Here is a 22227-nt window from a genome sequence, read left to right on the forward strand (position 1 = left end):
TCTTGCCCGAGCTGGTCCTTACATTTTATTTATTTTTTAATTTTATCATTTTAAAGAATTTGTTTTCCCACACCCATTCATACATGTCCTGGGCAGATTCTAAGTTCACCATACATAATAAAAAGAACACCATTTACTATAATACGAACGTTAACATTTTTTGAGTGTCCTAATTCTATAAAAGGACAAACACTGGTGCCATCAATACAAAATACAATATCACAGCACCAGTTGGTTTCGGGCTCACATTGTTTAGGCTCAACATGATTCAAGGACTCCAAATGCTTGTGAAAAAGGTGTGTTGTCAGTGCTTTTTTAAATGTTTTACATGCAATTCATCAGATAAGTTCAGGAAGGAAGTTTCATAGTTTTGGACCTGCAATTGAGAAGGCCCTTCCTCTGGTTGACTCAAGATGGGCAAGTGTTTGTTTGCTGACCTTAGTATGCAAACTGATTTGTAAATATGCAGTATTGCGTTAAATCAAGGCACCAAGTCGTCATGAAACAATTTATGTAATTTTATATTGTATTCTGCCAATGACTGGCAACCAGCGCAAAGATGGAAGGACTAGAATAATATGGTCATGCAACCTTGCACCAGTCAGCAGATGCACCACTAAGTTCTGAATTATTTGTAGTAAATGAATGGTACTCGTGGGAAGTCCTATATATAGGGACTTCCCACAGTATATAAACCCCTGCAGTGACATCAGCCTGCCAGTATTCTCTTCAAAAGCAAACTGTAGATGGACTAGCAAAAAACTTGATTAATAACAGATAACCATTTCAATACTCAGCCAACAGGAAACACTGAGCTCAGACAAGAAATGTATTAACATTAGACTAGGGAATGGATGAACACTTACCAGTAATCCCTGTAACACAGGAGGACCATAACACAATCATTCAACAGCCAAGGGTGGGAAGCTGGATTCATCTGACTGTCCTAAAGAAAAGGAAATTATCGGCAAATAGTAATTTCTCATTTCTTAGTGTTTGGTCAGATGAATCCAGGACCAGTGGGATATACCCAGGCTACTCCCAATTAGGGCGGGAGGCTACCCATGGTCCTGTCAAAACCGCATGTACAAAGGCTGCGTCCTCCTGGGCCTGCGCATCCAGATGATAATACCTGGAAAAGGTGTCTAAGGAAGACCACTTCGCAGTTTGACAAATGTCAAACTGCCTGAGCCCTAGTGGAATGAGCCCTAACCTGACTGGGTAACAGCTTTTCAGAATCCACATATGCGACCGTGACTTCCTCTTTAATCCAGCAAGCTATTGTATCCTGCAAAGCCGAGTCTCCCTGTTTACTACCACCGTGAAGGACAAACACGTGGTCTGTCTTTCGTAAAGGCTTAGTAACCTCCAGATACCAATGATACGTTGTTTGACATCCAAGGGTTGCAACAGACCTTACTCCCCCTACATCTCTTTACCTGTCCAGAGATGGCAGGGAAATGGACTGATTCAAATGAAAATCAGAGACCACTTTTGGTAAAAAGGAAGGAACAGTATGCAGGTGTACCGCCCCTGGAGTCACCCGGAGGAATGGCTCCCGGCAAGACAAGGCCTGCAGTTTAGAAATTCTACGCGCAGAACAAATTGCCACAAGAAATACCGTTTTCAGGTCAGTAATCGCAAGGAAATGTTATGCATCGGTCTAAACGTGTGACCTAAGATATCCAACCCCAAATTAAGACTCCACAAGGGTACTGGGAACCGCAAGGGAGGACAAAGATATTTCACTCCTTTCAGGGAACGGGCCACATCAGGATGAGCCGACAGGGATCCACCGTTCACCTGACACCTGAAACAGGCGAGAGCCACTACCTGTACCTGTTGCGTCCGTCAGTCCTAGACGGCTTTGCCCCGTTTGCCACACCTTATTCACGGCTCCTCCCGCTTACCTGGGAAAGATGGCTACCGCCGCGTCTACAAGCCGACCTCTCCGGTGTCCCTGGAACGGCTATGGGGCAGCCTCCCGCCATTGCTCCTCCCAGGTACCTACTAGGGTGCGCACGCACAACCCACATCTTTGTACCACCCTTGGCACGAACCTCGAGGGCGTTCCCTCATGCTGACGTCACGCCATCCGGGTATATTACCTTCACTAAATTTGCTAGCTCGTTGAGTTAGCAAGGACTCGAATCAGTTCGTATCTACGCTACACTGCCGCTTCCGTGCTGCCGCAGGAAGCTCTCTTTCTGCCCTTCGGGGTAACTGCTAACCTGGGTACCTGCTCCTCGGGGGCCCTCTGCTTTATTTCAGGAGCCTTACAGGGAACAGGTACTCGCTCCTCAAGGGCCTGCTCTCCCTGCCTGTACCTTCTACAACATACCTGGTGTAATCGCATACCAACAGCAAACACCTAGTGAATAGTCTAACTCTCAGTCTATCTCATCCACAGTATCTCCTCGCCGGGAGACCTGCTGCGTAACCTCCTGACGTCATCAAGGAGAGAAGGGCTCCCTCTGCCGAGGTCCCTGAGACTGCAACTACAGACTGCCTCACTACTGCTACCTGGTGGCTCTCTTCAAGATGTCTAATAAAGAACTATCTTGTGTTTTGTGTAGTATGAGTCTAGCCCAGTGCTGTGGCTCCTCACGGGACTCCTCCCCATGGGCGTGGTCATCTCCACAGCACCCAAGGATCCACCAAAACACACATAACCACAACAGTACCTTTAAGGAATTGAGGGCCAACCCTTTATTCAATCCATCCTGCAACAATTCCAAAATGGAGCGGGATCTTCACCAAACAAGGAAGAGCACCTCGATTTCACTCCAGGCCTGCACATAGGCTAAAGAAGCAGAGAACTTTTATTTCTCCTTTTCAAAGTAAAGCAATTCCCAGTAGGGAGATGCACATCAAACATCTGCTGAAGACAGAGAATACTGACAGGCTGTCATTGCAGGGGAATATATACTGTGACGTCAGTTTGCTCCGTCTCCATCTGCTGGTAGAGGTGCATAACCCACTGGCTCTGGATTCATCTGACCAGATGCTAAGAAAACAACTTTTTCATCATCTTTCTGCTTCTTAATCTAGTTTCCGAGTATCCCATTCAGCTCTTATCATGGCTGAATGAATAGGAAAATTCTAGATGGCTTCTTAATTCCATTAAGAATTGGATTACATTTTGGTTTTATTTCCTTTGGCTGCTCTCAGATTGCCAAGATCTCGCATGTCCTGAAGCTATGAATGCTCCTAGCTCCTCAGCCCTAAATAGCTTCACTACTGAATCATCCAGGTAAGTCTCAGGATAACTTTCCTCCTCTTCATCCAGGGATTTTTCTTGGGAAAAATTGCCCACCTCATCCCTCTCCTTCCCTCTGGGCTCCTTCATCTTCCTTTGCAAGTTTCTGCTTTTTCCCCTACGGTTTCTCTTGTCTGTGGGGACCAGGGTGTGGAGCTCCCTGCTTGACCCGACCTTCATCTGGCAGCAGATCTTGTGCATAATTGGTACAAATTCCATAAAGAAATCATTCTCGGCTCTTTTGAGAAATGCCCCTAGATGTAGGTCTCTACGGGCCTCTGCTACTTCCTCTGATACCACTGAGGAATGGCTACATTAGCTTTCTGAGGCATTTCCTTGCTCGAGAATAGCAGGAAACACTGGAGATGCTGTGCTGCCCCAAGGGGCCTTCACCACCTCCACTCTCCGCCGTGACTCTCCTTTCTGCCCCATCGCAGATTTTACAAAAGAAGCCCATGACACTTGTTGGGATCTGAAGTTCAAACTCTTTCTCCCCCTGTCCATACCTACATTCCTTGTGGTGCTTTAGGAAGGGGGAGGGGTGTGTGCATGGGGAAGGGGAGATTTGGACCACTTTCATGGTTAGGGCCTCTGCACTGTCTGCCCTGCATGTTTCTACTTTACTTCCTTTTTTTTTTTTTTTTTTTTTTAGGAAGCAGTTCTGCTGTTGCCAAAAGTAAATACAGGCCTTTGAAACCTGATTGCCCTGGGAAAGGAAAACTAGCCCTAGGAAGACTGTCATCCTGCAAAGGGTCCTCAACCCAGCCTGGCAGTCTCTAGAGCAGGGCTTCCCAAACCTGTCCTGGGGACCCCACAGCCAGTCGGGTTTTCAGGATATCCACAGTGAATATGCATGAGTCTCCATGGTATGCAAATGTATCTCATGCATATTCATTGTGGATATCCTGAAAACCCGACTGGCTGTGGGGTCCCCAGGACAGGTTTGGGAAGCCCTGCTCTAGGGAAATCAGCCTTAGAGAGGGCAGTTGCCCCGATGCCACTTCCTCCTCTTCCTGCTGGACCAATTCCATCTACCATTTACTGGAGGCAGAGGACTAATGACTCCTTCCCTGCTCTATCAGCCTACATAGGGAAGTAAAGAGTCTTGTATTTTGCCTCTATCTGCCTGTAGAAGGAATAATTCCCACTGACTGGACTGGTCTGGCAGGATGTAGAGGAATTTATTTTCACTTTCCCACCCTCTATGTGTTTGTTCCAGGATTTTATTTTGCTATGGTAAGTTACTTTATTGCTGTCCCTCTCACTACACTTAACTGTAATGAATATTCTGAGTTAAACAGGAGGCTGAATTAGTAATCTGATTGACTGGCAATGGGGCATTAATCATCTAATGGTGGGACCAATATAATAAGCCTTACATTACAATTGTGTGCTGAAATTCAGTGCAAGTTTCTTAGCTTGGACATTAAAAACATAAAAGATATAATGCTTGATGCAGCAGGTATGATTTATGCACATAAAAATGCTTTCAGCACAGAAAATATTTTTGGTTCACAAATCATGTTTTGTGTGTGTGCAGAGCATATTTCCTGACTACATGTGCCAGTTCTAGAACTCCTATGTCTGCCCATAGGCTAACACTAGTGCCAGAAACTTTAGTCCTCTCTAACCAGGAATAAAATTTCAAGCACCAGGAAAACATGAGTTAAGCCAGCACACTTCTCTGCAATTGAGGGGTAATAAAATATGATTTGTCATATTGGGTCAGACCAAAGGTCCTTCAAGCTCAGTATCATATTTCCAATAGTGACCACTCTAAGTCACAAGTACCTGGAAAGTTCCTAAAAGGTTGACAGATTTGGAATTCCCCAAGTCCACTTTAATAATGGTTTATGGACTTTTCTTTCAGAAACTTGTCCAAATCTTTTTTAAACCCATCTACACTAACATCTTTTACCACATCCTCCAGCAATGAATTCCAGAATTTAATTATGCATTGGATAAAAAAAATAATTTTCTTCCATTTGTCTTAAATGTATTACCTAGTAACTTCATTGCATGTCCCCTGGTCTTTGTACTTTTTGAAAGAGTAAACAACCAATTTGTGTTTTCCCATTCCAGGCCACTCATTTTATAAATTCTATCATATCCTTCTTAGCTATGTCATCTTCAAACTAAAGAGCCCTAACCTCTCTAGCCTTTCCTCAGAGGGGAATCGTTCCATCCCTTTATCATTTTGGTCAATATTCACTGTACCTTTTCTAATTTCGCTAATTCTTTTTTTCAGACATGGTGACCAGAATTGCACACAATACTCAAGATGCAGCTTCACCATTGAATGATACAGGGACATTATGATATTCTCCATTCCTTTCCTAATAAGTCCTAGCATTCTATTTACTTTCTTGGCTGCCACTGCTGCACACTGAGCAGAAGATTTCAACATATTATCTACGATAACACCTAGATCCTTTTCCTGGGTGGTGATCCCCAACGTGGAACCTTGTATTGTATAATTTGGGTTGCTCCACACTTGTTTACATTAAATGTCATCTGCCATTTGGATTCCCTGTCTCGCAAGGTCCTCTTGCAATTTTTCACAATCCTCTTTAAACAATTTTGTATCATTAGCAAATTTGATCTCTTCACTTGTGGTTCCCATCTCTAAGTCATTTATAAAATATGTCAATGCCCTATTTAGGTCCATTCCCTCCAAACGGCATTAAATGTCAAGAAATGTCTTGTAGAACAGTTAAACATGCTTTACTGTAATATTTAAGTAATTACTAGACATTATCTTACCCTGTGTCAACTAAGACTGTAAGCTAAGTGGAGCAGGGACTGTCGCCATCGTATGTGTCTACACAGCGCTGCGTACATCTATTAACAACATAGAAATGTTAAGTAATGGTAGTAGTTCCTGCACCTTGTCAGAGTCCAGGTCCGGGTCTTCCTGGCACAGCCGGTACAGGAAGGACTTGGGCTCCCGGCACAGGGTCTGTTTGGTGGTGATAAAGTACGTGCCCCCGACGTTCAGCCGCACCCACTTGGAGCCCGGCTTCTCTATGGAAGGAGGAGGCGGCTGGAAGGGGCTCCGCGGGGACAGCGCCGAGCCGGGACGGGCCTGGCACGTGAGGCCCGGGCTGGGAGGCCCGCTACGGAGGCCGGCAGAGGCAGAACCCCGGCCAGGCGTCAGCAGCAGCGGCGGCGGCTCTTTGTCTGCAAGCTCCAAGGCCTCCCGCTGCAGCTCAGCCATGCTGGTTTCAGGGGGAAGGTACGGCTCAGACGGGTCGGGAGTAAGGGAGAAAGGAGAGCAGCAGCGGCGGCGGGGCCATGCCGATGTCCACGTCTCTTCTGATTGGCTAACTTGAGCGGATGTGACGTGTGGCGCCCGACGTCGCGCGACGACCAGCTTCGGTGTCTGCCGGTGAGTTCCTACGGTGCGGTCGTAGAGGAAGGACGGAAGCTCAGGGGGTATCCTTGTGAAGGTGGGTGGTGCGGCTGGTTAAACGTGTAGAAGAGGCTGACGGTGAGCTGGACTAGCAGGTGCCGGAATTGCGAGGTCAAGGGCGGCTGCTTCTCGTCCGAAGGCCTCACTGACTGGCTGACCTTGTGTGGGGGTCCCCGCTCTGCCCGCTGTTGCCGTGGGGCCGAGAGCAGAGTTTCCTCTAATCGCATAGCCCTGCAGGACACGGTCATTTTGTGTCCTTGATTTCTCTCTCTTCCTCCGTGCTCAAGGCTAAAACCTTGCACGCGAGGCCAGGGGGCTTTGATAGACCGTGTCTTTTTACTTATTTATTTATTTAATTTCTTTTACTATACCGATGCTCAAGACTAGGTCTTATCGTACCGGTTTACAATGTAACTGAGGGGAAACCAATTAACATCAAGGTAGAAAGTAAAGTTACATTAAACAGGGAGCGTAAAACCTGGGCAATGGAAGACAGTACAGAGTTTAAACTAAGAAACAATTAGAGAGAGATAAATATATAAATCAACAAAAAACTATAAGATACATAAACATAGGTTTATCCTAATTGTATTGGAACCTTTGCATAGCACATATATCATTTCTCTGGCCATGTGTAAGCGGGGCTGGCCTTGTGGAATGGTTTCAAGACTGTGCTGCTCAGATGTAACTCCGGCCCACGTTAACAGATATATTGTTTGGGCTGATGCAGTTCCTTCTCTTTCAGAGTGCAAAGATGGCAAGTCGCAGAGTAGCTGTGAAGGCCATTGACTGGGTGGCTTTCGCTGAAAGGGTTCCTCCGAATCAGAAGACGATGTTTAACGCGTTTAAAAACCAAAGCGATGCAATTGCAGCCAGGTTAGTGCCTACGTGTTAGTAATGAAAGTGTAGGGACTGGTAATATAGTGCTGATCAGCTGTGAAAATTTGAAGTAGAAAAAAAGTGAAAAGAATAAAACTCTAGTACTGTGTATTTCAGCTATGGTCTTCTTTCCTTTACCTAATACTAGAAGTGCCTATTTGGTATATAGCTTGGAATCTATATACTCTTAGGGATCCCCCAGGTACTTGTGACATATATTGGCCACTGGTGGAAACAGGATACTGGGCTTGATGGATCCTCGGGCTGATCTAGTATGGCAATTCTTATGTTCTTGTGCATATAAATTGAGACTTTGAAAGAAGTGTGTTAAAATCAGTACTATTACATCATCTTGCAAGACCAATCCAGACTTGTGGGCTTTGTCTCTCCAACCAGCAGATAGAGGCAGAGATTGAAAACTCTGCACTAATGTCCTTTTTTCCTATATAGGGACCGATGCAATAAGACATGCGTCGAAAATGGGTGCTCGTATTGGCTGCTTGTTTTCCTAATGTGCATGCAGCCACATCCCCTGGGTGCCCGATGCAAAATTTAAATGAGGGCTGCCTAAAAAAAAGAATGTGCTAGGGGAGAATTATGAATCCCTAGCACACTCAAATGCATCGTGTGACCACAGTTGCAATGGGTGCTCAATACGAGCATCTGTTTTTATCCTGCTTCTGGATGATTTTTCTGAGGTAACTGAAGACACCCACAGATAAGCACCTGTTGCTATGGGCATCTAAATTGTGCGTCTAGAAGAATTCTTTTTTTTTTTAAATCAAACCAATATACATTTATTTTTCAACACTGCAAGCAGTAAACTTAAGTGTCACAACGATACTAAGTAGGAGGAACCTCAGAGAACTGTATTTTTTAAATTTATCATAAGTCCTTGACTAGCAGATAGAATTTATGCCACCTCTGGGGCTGGCATTTGTTTGAACACCTGTTTTGGACATGCTAATCTTCTTATTGCATTGGGTGCTAGTCTATCGCGTCCAAAACGTAGGTCCAACCACATGTAAACCCGTGTGCTAGCCTGGGCGCACTTCATTGCATTGGCCCCATAATGTAGTACAGCAGGGGGAAATCGTTAGTAGTTCTCTGTCTCCAGCAAATTGTAGGAACCTGGTCTGGTTCAGCAGGAAAGTTTAAGTAGGTTTTCTGGGGCAACAACCTATGGCAGGCTGATTTCCCCAATGGTAGCCAGGAGTGAGTTAAGGTGGAGGCCATCCCTTTGGAAAAGAATCCTCCAAAACTGAATCCCTCCTCCCTGCACCATCATCTCATCCATGCATTGAGATTCCGGAGCTCTGCCTGTCTCTGGGGACCTGCGCGTGAAACAGGGAGCATTTCAGAGAATGCTACCCTGGAGGTTCTGGATTTCAGCTTTTTACCTAACAGCTTAAATTTGGCTTCCAGAGCCTCCCTCCCACATTTTCCTATGTCGTTGGTGCCCACATGTACCACAACAGCTGGCTCCTCCCCAGCACTGTTTAAAATCCTATGTAGGTGACGCGTGAGGTCCGACACCTTCGCACCAGGTAGGCATGTTACCAGGCCATCCTCACGCCTACCAGCCACCCAGCTGTCTCGATTCCTAATAATTGAATCACCAACTATGAAGGCCAACCTAACCCTTCCCTGCTTGGCAGAATCCCTGGGAGACACATCCTCTGTGCGAGAGGAACTACTAAGCGCAGGATTCAAGCAAAGCTGGTCACACAGGCTATGCATGCACCTTGCCACGTAGGCACCCGAAATCTGTGCGTGTAAAACTTTAATCACAAGCTGACTGAACTCGCAGTTACTGTTGCCAATGACTCCAGCAGGAAAGAAGCATAAACGCCTTTCTCTCTGTGCTGCTTGTCATATTAGGGCTGTACGGTCTGACCTGGATTCTTGCTTATAGAAACGACGGCAGAAGAAGACCAAATGGCTCATCCAGTCTGCCCAACAAGCTTTCATACTTATTTTTCTGATACTTATGTTACTCTGACTGCTGAGGTCAGGGCCCTTATTGGTAACTTTTTGGTTAATTTCCTTTGTCCTTCATGGCGGAAGGAAAAAGGGCTACCATAGCTCGCTGGGTTGAAGAGGTGGAGACAGGGAAGCCATTACCCTTCCGGATTAAAGCTCATTCCACTAGGACTCGGGCGGTTTCAAGAGTGGAAGCTAGACTTGATATCTGCCAAGCAGCGATGTGATCCTCCTTGCACACCTTCTCCGGGTTCTATCGCCTGGACATACAGGTCCGAGAGGACGCAGCCCTTGCAAAGGTGGTGTTAACCGGTCCATGGGTAGCTTCCCACCCAATTGGGAGTAGCTTTTGTACATCCCATTGGTCCTGATTCCATCTGGCTACACACTAGGAAATGGAGAAATTACTTACCTGATAATTTTGTTTTCCTTAGTGTAGACAGATGGGCTCAGCATTTTGCCCATGGCTCCCCAAGAACAGTGCCAAAGATTCTGTCGTGGAGTGGATATCGATTTCAGGAGATTGCGGGTAAGTTGTCATCCAGTTCCTAGATCAGGGCATCTATAATCTTATTGGGGTTCAGTGTTTGGTTGAATGCAGTTACGGTTTTTTAATCAAGTTTTTTTTCAATACTATGTTCACAATGGCTTTTGAAGAGAATACTGAAAGGCTGATGTCTCTGTCTAGGGTGAAGTTTAGTTTTGAAACCTGACTCTGTCTCCATCTGCTGGCAGGGGAGCATAAACCATTGGTCCTGAGTCCATCTGTCTACACTAAGGAAAATGAAATTATCAGGTAAGTAATTTCTCCATTTTCTTGGCCTCTTTTAGGATGGATTCTACTACCACTAACTCTGATGTAGCAGTTGGACCATCTTAAACCACAGACACTCTTGCACCTTGTATTTCAAGTCTAATTTCCACTCTGCTGTTGCACAAGAAGCTGGGGTCTTCTTCATGAATGTCCTGGAGAATCTTGTGTACTGGCTGGACAGCCAGTTCAGATGGAGATTTAGCACATGTAGGATGTCAGATGCTTCTGAAGTGGGATCATTATCCTCTATATGGGAATATTAAGGGCTTTTCCCAGTTGGTCTAGAAATCTAGAAGGAGACCCAGGAGGAGATATTGATGGTCTTGGTGAAAACTGTTGAGGTACTCTGGCTACAGATAACTTGTGTTCTTGCCTCTCCAATATTTGGTAAGCCCACTCTGAGGTCACTGGAGGAGCTGATTTCTGACGACTGGTTTTCAGGAAAGGAAACTACTGAAGGGGATTTGACATTAATGGGACTCTTACCTGAGAGAGGAGTTGAAGTTTGCCAGTGGCCAGTAATATGAATAAATCCCAAGAAAAAAATTTCTATAATGGCTCATTGGCTATACTTCCTGTAGAAGTGTTGAAGCAGATACTACATCCTCAGAGACCATCACGAGGTCATTACTTTGGGAAGTTTTCCCTGAGCTCCACAGAGGGGCTCCTGACCTAACTTTCTGAGCCTGCTCTGATCCAGCTATTCTCAACTCAGTAGAGATGGGATATAGAATTATCAGCGTTGAGGTCTGTGCGCACCTCCCTGGTGTCACTAAAGAAGATCCTTTCTATGTCACACTGGAATAGAAGAGATAAGAGGGCAGCATTGTAATAGTTTTAGCCAAAAATTAGGGAGGAACCTGCAACAAGTTCCCCATAATTTTCAAGTGCCTCTTTTTTGTTTTTTTTTTTAATTGATTGCACTTATGTCTCCAGTAAGCATTAATGAGAATAGTTAGATATCCTTGACTGGCACCAAGAGCACTGTATGTTTCGACCTTACTAAGTGCATTGACGACACTGGGCTTCTCAGCGATGACTGCACCAAGTTGTGCGTCAATGGCACAGATCCCGGTTGTGTTGACAATGCTCCTGATGCGGAAGGGCATCACCCTGTGTCAGTGCATTGGATCCCTGCATCAGTGGCACTGAGGAGTCCTGACCCAATTTTGAGTGCTTTGAATGCTCTGCTTTGGTCAAAGCCTGACACTTTGGAGCTGCTCAACCTAGACTCTGATTTGGTCGATCCAGGGAACTTTACTCCACTCACCCTGCATGGGACTTGCAGAGGAAGAAGAGCTCTGTCGGCCTGGGATATGATAGAATGGGAGGCTTTTTACAGTACTTAATGGAAGCAAGTTATAAGTTGTTTTTTGTTTTTTTTTGTTTGTTTTTTTGGGTATTTGTGAATTTCTGCTGGGTTAAGTATGCAGTTCATAGACGCAACTAGTCTTTTGACGCTATTAGGCACGTATGACGTAGGTGACGTATTGATGGGATGTGAGGTTTAAATAGTCGGAAGTTACGTGTTGACGGTAGTCTTCCTTGGGAAGACCTGGGCATGGCGGCGGCGTCTGCTGCATCGAACGTTTTGAATTGACATTTTCAATTGGAGAAGGTGTTCCGCTGCGTGTTGAGGTAAGACTTTGCAATTTTTTTTTTTGGATGAGATTTAAGTTAGTAAATAGGTTTCTAGTGGGTAGTTTTTTGGAACAGGATAACCATGGTGGCAGTTGATATTAAGGTAGACTTATATTACGTTCTACTGGAGATATAAAATTGTGCGCATATAAACCGATAGGAAATAAGCGAGTAGCGACATTTAAACTGTTTTGCGGTTTCATTAAATAATATATAATGTTGCAGTTTTGGCGTTTTTGGGGGTTAATTCTTTAGACATTATGTGGAGGCGTGTCATCTAGTTAAGTAGCATTTAATATTAGACATATTCGTCGATAAGATTTATTTTTTTGATCGAGCGTTGAATGGCTCGATGGTTTAAATTGATAGTATGTATTTAATGATCTAACATAGGTATGGAAACAGTGTGGGCAAGCTGCATATGAAAAATTAAGGATTTGCAGACAATACATTGCCTGGAAACTTGCGGCCACAGGTGAAACGTGCCGAAATCAATGAGAGAGTTTTCGCGTTCGATCGACCTGGTTGGTATGATGTGGTTTAGGTGTAGGTGCACAGGGTGATTACCCGGGTTATAAAATAGTGATTTTAATTATGTGAAATGTTTTTTGAACAGTTGTAGAAGTAATGGCTTTGTGCAATTAACATCCACCCAATGAACATTATGGATGTAGCATGGGCACATGGATATTGAATAACACGTCGGATGAAGACATTGATACATGATGCTCATATGAATAATGCAGCAATGTTCCCTGAAGAAGCCCCAAGGCAGGGGTGAAACGGGTATTCCGTAGGGTATTGTAATGTGGAGTTTTACATTGTATAAATTGAAATAAAAGTTCAAGCCATTATTTGATGATACGTGGTAGATACTTTGTATCTGGTACAACATTTGAAAGTAGCGTTTCACTTAGAAGAAAAATTATGTTAATAAATTGCAGAGACTAAGTCTCCTTTGTAATAATGAGAGAACTTTGTTAAGCATAATGTATTACAAGATTGGGGGGATATAAGTTGTGTTAGTAACATTGCTGTTGTATTAGATATTTTTTTTAATGGTATGGTGTGTGGTAAGTGTGAGTATGTGTGGTATGTATGTAAGTATGATGGGAATATTTTAATGTGGGTATTGTTCATTGCACTTGGCACTTTGTGTTAAAAATGCATTTTTTGAAAATATTGTGAAATAAAATTATTTATATAAATTTTCGCTTTGGCTTTAAATGTAGCCGAGTTCCTCTGGCTGGAATATAATTGTTTCTGATTAACAGAGGCAGCACTTATGTATATGGCCTGGGAGCTTGGCCATCTTGTAGGCCTGATTTTTTTGCCACTTGGGAGACATCCAGCTACAATTGTAATAATTCATAGTAGGATTCTAGTCACTGATGATGGTCCTGTCCATACATAAGGGACATTTTGTGCTGCTGTGCAATAAGATGCACAATGAAAACAGGAGCTCATATTGTGTGCCCATTTTCCTAACGCGCACACAGCCACATCCCCTGGGCACCCGATGCAGTATTTAAATGAGGGGCTGCGTAAAAGAGGACATGCTAGGGGAGAATTGTGCATCCCTAGCGCTGAAACGCATTGGGTGCCCACAGTTGCAACGGGCGCTCAATATGAGTGTCCGTTTTTAATCCACGTCTTCTGGCTGATTTTGCTGAAGACGCCCATAGCTAAGTGTCCCTTGCTATGGGCTTTTAAATCGAAGGTCCAGAACAATTTTTTTTATTTTTTTTTAAATCAAGCCAATATACATTTTCTTTTTTCAACATCGCAAGCAGTAAATTTGTTCACAATACTAAGTAGGAGGAACCACTCAGGACTGTATTTTTAAATTTCTCATGAACCCTTGACTCGCAGGTTGACTTTATGCCACCTCCAGGGCTGGAGTTAAATTTGTTGCATTACAAAGTGTGCGTTGGGCGCCTAGCGATTTTTCTGCAGTGGAGAGTAATAGCTAATAGCCTCATCTACATGGAATTTGCAAGTGATGGGCGTTGTTGGCTGTGCATTTGTTTGGGTGCGCATTTTGGACGCGCTAATCCCCTTATTGCATCAGGTGCTGGTCTAGCGCGTCCAACGGTGTTGTAAACCTGCGTGCTAGGCTGGGCGCGCTTTATTGCATCGGCTCCAGAGTCTTTAAAACTGCTTACTGTGTGTGTGGGCATTTTGGGTCCGGGCATTTTCTCAGTAGTTTCCTTCTCTCTCTTTTTAAAATAGCATTGAAAAGTGCTGTTGTGGGGGCTGCCAAGGCAATGGGACAAAAAAGAGAAAACCTCTGGTTTGAAGAAAAATGAATAAGAAAAGAGAGAGAGAAAGAGGTGAATGTCTGGACAGCAGTATGGTCAAAAAAAAATGACTGAGGAGGGCTTACGAGGCAGTGCTCGTTTGGGAACTCCTGCACATGTTCGTTAGAGCAAAATTCTGCTGAGCTCATTGTGTGGTCTGTTCGCTGCCATTGGATGACATCACCCATGTGTCATAGTCCATTCAGCCCTGTTTATCAACGGACAAAGGATTATTCAGGCCTTCTCTCTGTTTCCCATCTTTTAGCCAGTTACCAATCCACAATAGGATATTGCTTCCTATCTCATGACTTTTTAAATTTCCTGATGAGCCTGGTCATGAGAGACTTTGTCAGATGCCTTTTGCAAATCCAGATACACTATTTCAGCCAACTCGCCCTTGTCCACATGTTTTACTCCTTCAAAGAAATCTAACAGATCTGTAAGACAAGACTTCCCCCTTGCTAAATCTGTTGGCTCTGCTCCTTTAATCTGTGTCTGTCCACATGGACAGTAATTTTGTTCAGCTTCTACCATTTTATCTAGTACTGACATCCAGCTCACCTGTCTAGAGTTTACCGGATTACCCTGGAACCCTTTTTAAAAAATGGGCATTATATGGGGCATCCATTAGATGTTGTGGCTGATTTTGAATGTGAGAGAGATTACTAGTAGTAAGTCTGCAGTTCTATTTTTAATTTAGTTTTTTTTCTCGACTCTGAAGTACCGGTATATACAGCCTGGATCTGGTGATTTGTTACTCTTTAGTTTGTCAATTTGTTCACAGAGATTCCCAAACCTGTCGTGGGGGACCCCCAGCCAGTCAGATTTTTAGGATATCCACAATGAATATGCATGAGAGAGAATTTGCATGCACTGCCTCCATAGCATGCTAATTTTCTCTCATGCATATTCATTGTGATTATCCTGAAAACCCGACTGGCTGGGGGTCATCCAGGGCAGGTATGGGAACCATTGCTCTAAATTATCACCTCAAAGAATATGTCCGGAATAGGTATCTCCCCGATACCCTCTTTGGTGAAGATGGAAGCAAAGAATTCATTTAGTGTTTCTGCTATGACTTTGTCTTCCCTGAGAGTCCCTTTAACCTCTGTCATCTATTGGTCTAATCGACTCCCTCACAGATTTTTTTGCTTTGAATATACTTGAAAATTTTTATTTTAATTTTGTGCTTCTCTTCAAATTCTCCTTTGGCCTACCTTATCAATGCTTTCTCTAACTTGCCAGTGCTTCTGCTGTTTCTTTCACTTGGATCCACCTTCCAGCTTTTGAAAGATGTCCTTTTGGCTTTAATAAGCTCTTTGATATCACCATTTTACCATCTTGATCTTTATTTTCTTTGATTTCTCAGTTTTTAGCCTCAGCTAATGAGGAAAATCACACTCTGTGTTACTTTTGTGATTTATTTCTTGTCAGCTAGTAGTTGACTGGGGTAAGAACATAAACCTGAATTGCTTTTAGTTGTGTTAGACCCATGTGTGTCCAGTTCTATGAAGAAAAAGGTTTTCTGTCTTACCTTGATTGCTTCTTTTAATCTAGCTTGTTTAGTAATATGTATTACATGGAAAATATGGTGGCTGGACCGTCCCTGCTCCTTCTGTAATATGCTATTATATCTGGGCAGGTTAACATCGTTGCCTGAAAGACCACCGGCAATTGATTGGGATTTCTATAGGAAGGTCATTGCCAAGCCAGGCATGGTTGATGAATTTGAAAAAAAGGTGAGTGTCTTTTGCAGCATTTTCTGAGTTACAAACTAACTGGGAAAATATGTCATGTTTTCACATAGCTAAAAGGGGACTACTGGGTATTTTTCCATTTAAGAATTTAAAGCAAACAAACCCTGAAACCACATACTAGAAGAAGATTTGATTTGAAAATGGCACCTGTATTAAGAATTAGTTCTTCCCTTATGTTTTTGGGTTGGTTTTTTTTAATGGGCTACTTGCAGTAGTAGTACTGTCATAATTGAAGCTTGGTGTATATCATCACTGCAGAAATGCATATCTGGCACTTCAATGATTTTACTGCAGAATTTCATGCATGCAGTAACTTTGGAAGACTAGTCCCTCTATTGCTGTACCACAAAATATGAAAAAGTCTGTCTTTAATGAATGTTTTTTTAATGTAAGTTTATAGGCTTTTGTGATAATAGTTTAAATATTACTGTAAATGAATTAAGTAGCGAATCCTTGAAGTTTGCTAAAAGTAATGAACAAATATTGAGTGTTCATTTAAATGGACTTCTGTTATGATACATATTACTGCATCCAACCTGTTTGGATTTAGATTAGAAAACAAACCCAATGTGTGTTTAAATAACCTAGTAGTATCTTATTTTAAAAGTTTGACTGATCTTTAGTCAGTGTCTGATAAGTGCCTATAGGAGAAGCTAGGCTGTCACTGAAGTAACGTTTGTAATTTCTAAGCAAAACTTATTCTTGTTTTTGTACTTTTCATTTTTGTGCTTACAGTTCAATGCATTGATAGTTCCTGAGCCCACCGATACTCAGTCGGCCAAGATTAATGCCCAAGAGCAGGAAGCTGTAAGAATCTGGAAACCATTCACATTTATGTGATTATTCCTCTTAGACTAGTCAAGAGATACAAAATGTTTGAAACCTGGATTCAGCCAGAAAGAGCTGGTCAGAATAATACACCCTTTCCATTTGAGTCTCTGCTCTAAAGAAATTGCATCAAACTGATGGGACAACCTCCCTCTTGACATGGCTGCTTTGGATGCTGACGTTCCACTCCTTCTACAAGTGGTCTTGACTATAGTCTTAATGTATATATTTTTTAGTGTTTCTGCGCACATAATCTGAATAAAAACAATTGTCCAATTTCTCTGAAGGCATTGTACTTGGAAACGATTCCAGGAAGTCTGGATGCCTTCAATTAACTGAATTGTTTCAGGCAGCCTAGCATGACGTTTTGTTTTTTTTAATGCAAATTATATTTCTGATTTCATTTCAAAAATATGATTGCACTCTCATATCCCACCCTTCTCCCTGCTGAAAGAAGCCAGTGGCTTTCACACAGTCTCCCCTGAGGCTATACTTTGCTACTAAGGGGAGAGTACTGTGCATTATAGTACTGGGAAGCTTGGCATTCGTAATGGAATATCCATAACATCAGGTGACAGATGGAGTTCTGTGGAGTTGGACTGGATGATGCCCCTTCTTTATTTTTCTCCACCCATAAGAAGTGCGCATAGCTGCTTAGATGCTGAGAGCCTTATGTATTTTTCTCCACCTATAAGAATTAAGCATAGGTGCTTAGATAATGGGAGATCAGAGAGGATGAAGCTAGCTAGCTGGTTGGAATCCCATTTTCATATGTGCATGCAGTTTCAGCTCTTATCCTGATTAGCACTTTATCTATAACCCATCAATTTCTTGCAGAGCAAAGATGCAGCTGCTTACGTGGAAGACTCCAAAATCCGTATTATCCAGTATGAGAAAGAGGTACGTTTTTTTTATTTTTTTAATAGACTTTTCTCCTCTCCTTGTTTTTGTCAAGCACAGAATAGGGTGGTGGATTTAAAAGTAGAATATGATGGTAGATGAAGGTTACAAAGTCCTTCTATTCGTCCCTTTTTTTTTTTGTACTCTCTAATACTGTAGAACAGACTGAGTTTGGCCTCTATCTTTGTTCTTTCTTCCCCACTACTTTGGATCTTCCGTATTTGTACCATGCTTTCCTGAACTCTATCATCAGATTTACTCCCATCTGCACTGGGAGGCTGCTCCATAGATCCTCTTATCTTTCTCTGGGAAGAAAATTTTATGCTCCAACCTTTTTTTATTTTATGTAGTGATCTTTTTGTGAGATTTCCTCTCTAATTTTTTGAATGGATGATTTATTACTTACTAATATCTTTGTGTTATTTCTTGTGCTTCATTTATCTTTCAGCTGAAAAAATTTCAAAACATGATTCCTTTTGATCAGATGACTATTGAAGACTTGAATGAGGCCTTCCCTGAAACCAAGCTTGATAAGGAAAAGTATCCCTATTGGCCCCACAAACCTGTTAGTGAGTTGTAAATATCAGTTTACATGAAAACTGCAAAGTGGTGTTCAATATGAGAACCTTGAGTATCTGAGAAATAAAAAGTTGATGTACAGAATGTCCCTGGTTTGGTGCCTTCTGTTTTTAAGGGGGGAGAGGTGAGGCTTACTTATGACGAGGGAACACATGATTGTGGAATGAAGCATGCACAGAGCTGTGAAGTGCAACACACAAAGGCTTAGACTAATGCATGTTCATCGTTGTGATTGTAAGCAGAGGGACCAGCAAAGCTTTTCACGCTATAGCCTGGATATTCACTGTTTTATTGGGAAAGAAAATGCTGATCTCAGAATTTCAGTTGATATTTTTTTTCAAATTCTTTATTTAAGATTTATCACTGTTAACAACCGTAGTTGTCATCAAAGCACTGTAGGGTTCCATAACGCATTTTATGTATGTTGAAGGTAAATGGGAGCGAAAGGTTGGAAGGGTCATTGGAGGATACTGGAACAAAGAACAGATGTTCTTAGCAGAATGCAAATACAAAGTTTCATCTCCATGGGAATCTCACTTTGTTCCAATTAGTCTAAAAATTGTGACCTTTTTTCCTTAAAGGTTAGCTTTTTATTTCTTTTTGTAGGGTGAACACTTTATAGATTTCTTTTTAAATCGTGGTTTTATTCAGACATGTTCATAATTTAAAAGATACATTCCAGGTACATAACACAATAGTGTGAACATTATTCTATGTACTACTTTTTAGTAAGGCTCCTTTTGTCTCACTGTGTTGGTGTCTTTTTCTTCTCTCCTTGTCCTTAAGCACAGGAGCACTGGGTCCTCTCTTCAGTGGAATTCTGCTTGCTTGTTAAACTGTTATTGAATTAATATAAATAAGCTTGTATGTTCACCTAGGACAAGCAGGATGGTAGTCCTCATATGTTGGTGACATCATCCGATGGAGCCCAGCACGGACAACCTCTGTGTCAATGGAGCAGACGCAGGAGTGGAAGGAGTAGACTTGGGGGCCCCGAAAAGTTTCTCCATCTTGTCGAGGCGCGCCCAACAGCCTTTGGGAGTCGTCTGATCACAGAGACGACACCCACGTACGTTGTGCGAGGCCCCCAAGCAGAGGATACAAACCTCGTGGGGATTCGTGATAGACATGGTCCGCGGGCGCTGGGGACACCGAAAACCGGTTGATGCCATACCAAAAGACTCTGCATGCCGGTTGATGACCAGTAGATACCGTGAGGTGAGAAGTCGGGAATCGACCACAAAAAATTGGAGGAAAGGGAAAAGAGACCTACCGCCGAGGAGGCACCTACCGTGAAGGGGAACCCAAGGAGGAAAAAACTCAGAAAACCGCAGTTCTGAAGAAAAACCAGAAAAAGGAGGAGCTCCACAAACCGCGAGGCAACTGCACTGCGGAAAAGAAGACTGAAGGGGGGGACCTCGCATGGATGTGCGGATAGTAGTAGGCTGGGCATGCTCAGTGTTTTGGTCAAAGCTTCAAGAAACTTTGACACAAGTTTTCCGTGCTGGGCTCCGTCGGATGATGTCACCCGCATGTGAGGACTAACATCCTGCTGTCCTAGGAGAACACCTGTTACAGGTAAGCAACTGCCCTTTCTCCAAATTTCATGCATAATAACTTTGTCATGCAGTTGAGAGATTTGTTTTATAGGAATACAAAAGGAAAAACAGTTACTCCTGATAAGGATATTTTTTTTTGTTTGCTGTCTTCTGGTCACGGATTGTATCAAATCCTATAAAAATTCAGCCGCCTTCATTGTCTGACCATTAACTTAAAAGTTCTTAATTAGGAAATTATCAGTGAAGCAATATTCTCACAATTCACCAAGTGATTAAATTAAAGCAAAGCTTTTCTGTATTTTTCAATAATTTGATGGCATGATTCCCTCTTATATAAATTGGGCTGAATAATGAATTTGATATTTAATGACATTTGAAGTTTTGTAACATGCTGTGTAAGATTTCCTTTCAGAACAAGACTTTGGTATGTTACAAGCATTTGCTATGCAAGGATTTTTTACAGAGAGGAGCCTTGGCACGTATGACGTCATAAGCAATGAAAAAAGAACACGTTTCCAGATACATTGCCAGAATGGCAAAAATCAATCAATCTAAAGTGTGTTGTCTGTGATCACTGACTATTGATAATTTGTCTCTAAATCATAAATCATTTTAAAGCATCATTGACACTCAGCCAAAAATCAGAAAACTGGTGATAGGTCAATTTTTGTGATCAGCATTGGGCCCCATAGGTAAAAAACTACCATTCTAGGCTTTGCATGCTTTATTTTGGTTATTTTCTTGGTAGGGCTTGCAATTTGTGGGGATTAGTATTTGACAAGGCATGTACTAGCAGCAAAAAGAAGCCTATGCTGCTAGCAGCTGAAAGCCCTTGTAACTTTCCAAGCTTAAAAACAAGCAATACTGAAAAATCATCAGAATTTCACATTTAGCTAGCCCACTGTAGAGCAATAAAGACAGAGAAAAATATTACAGCGATTAAGTGAATATAGAACAAACCCATTTTAATAACTGCAATAAGAGATGCCCATTCAGTGTAAGTTGGGTCTTGACTTTTATTGGATGAGATTTGTTTCCCTATCAGCAGCACTTCGGAATGGATTCTCTTCAAAAGTCCAATGATTTCTCCATTTTCCTTATTCATCACGCTCAGATTCTTGGTCTCCAGTTCTTCCCTTAATGGTTCATCAGGAATACACACTAAAAAGGATAGAAGATGCAGAAATCCAATGTCTATGTAATTCAGAGCAACCAGTCAGAATTAAATGTTAGTGTTAGGCTGTGTTGTGGTATTGTGACAGCAGTGTTTTGAGAGATCATTTAGATTTTGTTTGAATACAGTAAAGAAATTTGTTGTAGTAGATCCATGTCCACTTTTATCTGATCATTTTTCCTTCATAATTTATCTCCTTTGAATTGTTATGTATTGATATTACTCGGATGCCTTTTCCTAGCGTGTAGTCAGATGGTCTCAGGACCAATGGGTTATGTGCTCCCCTGGTAGCAGATGGAGACTGAGTCAGCTTTCAAAACCGACATCACCTTAGATACACCTCCTGCAGTGAGCTCAGCCCTTCAGTATCTCTCTGCCTCCTAGCAGATGTGGACGTGCTTTCCTTATTGGGATCACCATGCTCTTTAGAAGAAAAAATTTTACCTTTAAATTGGAGAAAGATTGAGCCCCGTTCTCCTGCGGTGATACCTAAAGGTCCCTCCCCAGTTGAGAATTCCTGAGGTGATTTCCGAGATCCCTCAGAGGTGTGCCTTGGTCTGGTAGTCTGTTCCTGGCGTGGACTAAGCAGCTGAAAGGCAGCAGGTGCAGGAAGCCGAACGTGGAGGTGAAGGCCAAAGCCCTCTCTCCCAGCAGCTGGAGACTGTCTCCTCAGCCAGTAAGCGCTGAGCCCAGGTAAGTTTTAAAAAAAAAAAAAGAGAAAGATTTCCTGTTGGGAGACTTTGGAGGGGTTTTGGTAAAACTTTCTCCAGTCTCCTTGCTCGGCGCACCGTACTGACATCGTTCCCTATCCATGGCTGTAAAGAGAAGTGGGCATCTGAGTGGGTTGAGTGACCCCCCCAGTGGGCTAGATTCTGCTTCAGGCTTAGTGGGCACACCACATAGGCCGCATTGGTGCCCTCTTGCACGCGGTTTTGTGTGCCTTGCATTGCCCTCCATACAGCGTCTGCCGGCTCTGCACACTCGTGCATGCACAACTTGGCGCACAATCTACGCATACAACTTCTTAGGCGCAGAATTCCCGTTCGCACGGGCTGTGTGTGCACCTCGCTGCAGCCCACTTAGGTGCCAGAAATCTGCACACAGTCTACAAACACGAGCCAGCTGAATTTGCAACTGCTGTC

General features: G+C 42.9%; 3 protein-coding genes across 7 annotated transcripts in view; 1 reads left to right on the forward strand and 2 right to left on the reverse strand.

The window, feature by feature from the left end:
• Positions 1–6654, reverse strand: part of KCTD2 (potassium channel tetramerization domain containing 2) — a 26634-nt gene extending 19980 nt beyond the window's left edge. Inside the window, exon 1 of the mRNA XM_029600576.1 lies at positions 6147–6654. Coding sequence (XP_029456436.1) covers positions 6147–6476 — 330 coding nt within the window. The 5' untranslated portion in view covers positions 6477–6654. The remainder of the gene's footprint in view (positions 1–6146) is intronic.
• ATP5PD (ATP synthase peripheral stalk subunit d) lies at positions 6521–18436 on the forward strand. Of its 3 annotated transcripts, none has more exons than XM_029600578.1 (6): positions 6521–6647; positions 7417–7547; positions 15931–16027; positions 16781–16852; positions 17711–17773; positions 18222–18436. In XM_029600578.1, the coding sequence occupies exons 2-6, from the start codon at positions 7426–7428 to the stop codon at positions 18351–18353; spliced, it is 486 nt and encodes a 161-aa protein (XP_029456438.1). In that variant the 5' UTR covers positions 6521–6647; positions 7417–7425; the 3' UTR covers positions 18354–18436. The 3 variants fall into 3 exon arrangements, with proteins under 3 accessions (XP_029456438.1, XP_029456437.1, XP_029456439.1); XM_029600577.1 differs by having other exon boundaries at positions 6604–6708; XM_029600579.1 differs by lacking the exon at positions 16781–16852 and having other exon boundaries at positions 6604–6708.
• A 244-nt stretch (positions 18437–18680) lies between these two features.
• Positions 18681–22227, reverse strand: part of LOC115090908 (5-hydroxytryptamine receptor 3A-like) — a 79600-nt gene continuing 76053 nt past the window's right edge. For all 3 annotated transcript variants that reach the window (XM_029600575.1, XM_029600573.1, XM_029600574.1), the window contains exon 9: positions 18681–21072. In XM_029600575.1, coding sequence (XP_029456435.1) covers positions 20801–21072 — 272 coding nt within the window. In that variant the 3' untranslated portion in view covers positions 18681–20800. The remainder of the gene's footprint in view (positions 21073–22227) is intronic.

Source organism: Rhinatrema bivittatum, chromosome 4 (genome assembly GCF_901001135.1).
Source record: "Rhinatrema bivittatum chromosome 4, aRhiBiv1.1, whole genome shotgun sequence".
NCBI lineage: Eukaryota > Metazoa > Chordata > Amphibia > Gymnophiona > Rhinatrematidae > Rhinatrema > Rhinatrema bivittatum.

Bases quoted from the DNA above. Each gene is read 5' to 3' on its own strand.
- ATP5PD (XM_029600578.1), top strand. From the start codon at position 7,426: ATGGCAAGTCGCAGAGTAGCTGTGAAGGCCATTGACTGGGTGGCTTTC. The intron at 7,548-15,930 runs GTTAGTGCCTAC...ATATCTGGGCAG, and splicing joins AGCGATGCAATTGCAGCCAG to GTTAACATCGTTGCCTGAAA. The intron at 17,774-18,221 runs GTACGTTTTTTT...TTTATCTTTCAG, and splicing joins TTATCCAGTATGAGAAAGAG to CTGAAAAAATTTCAAAACAT.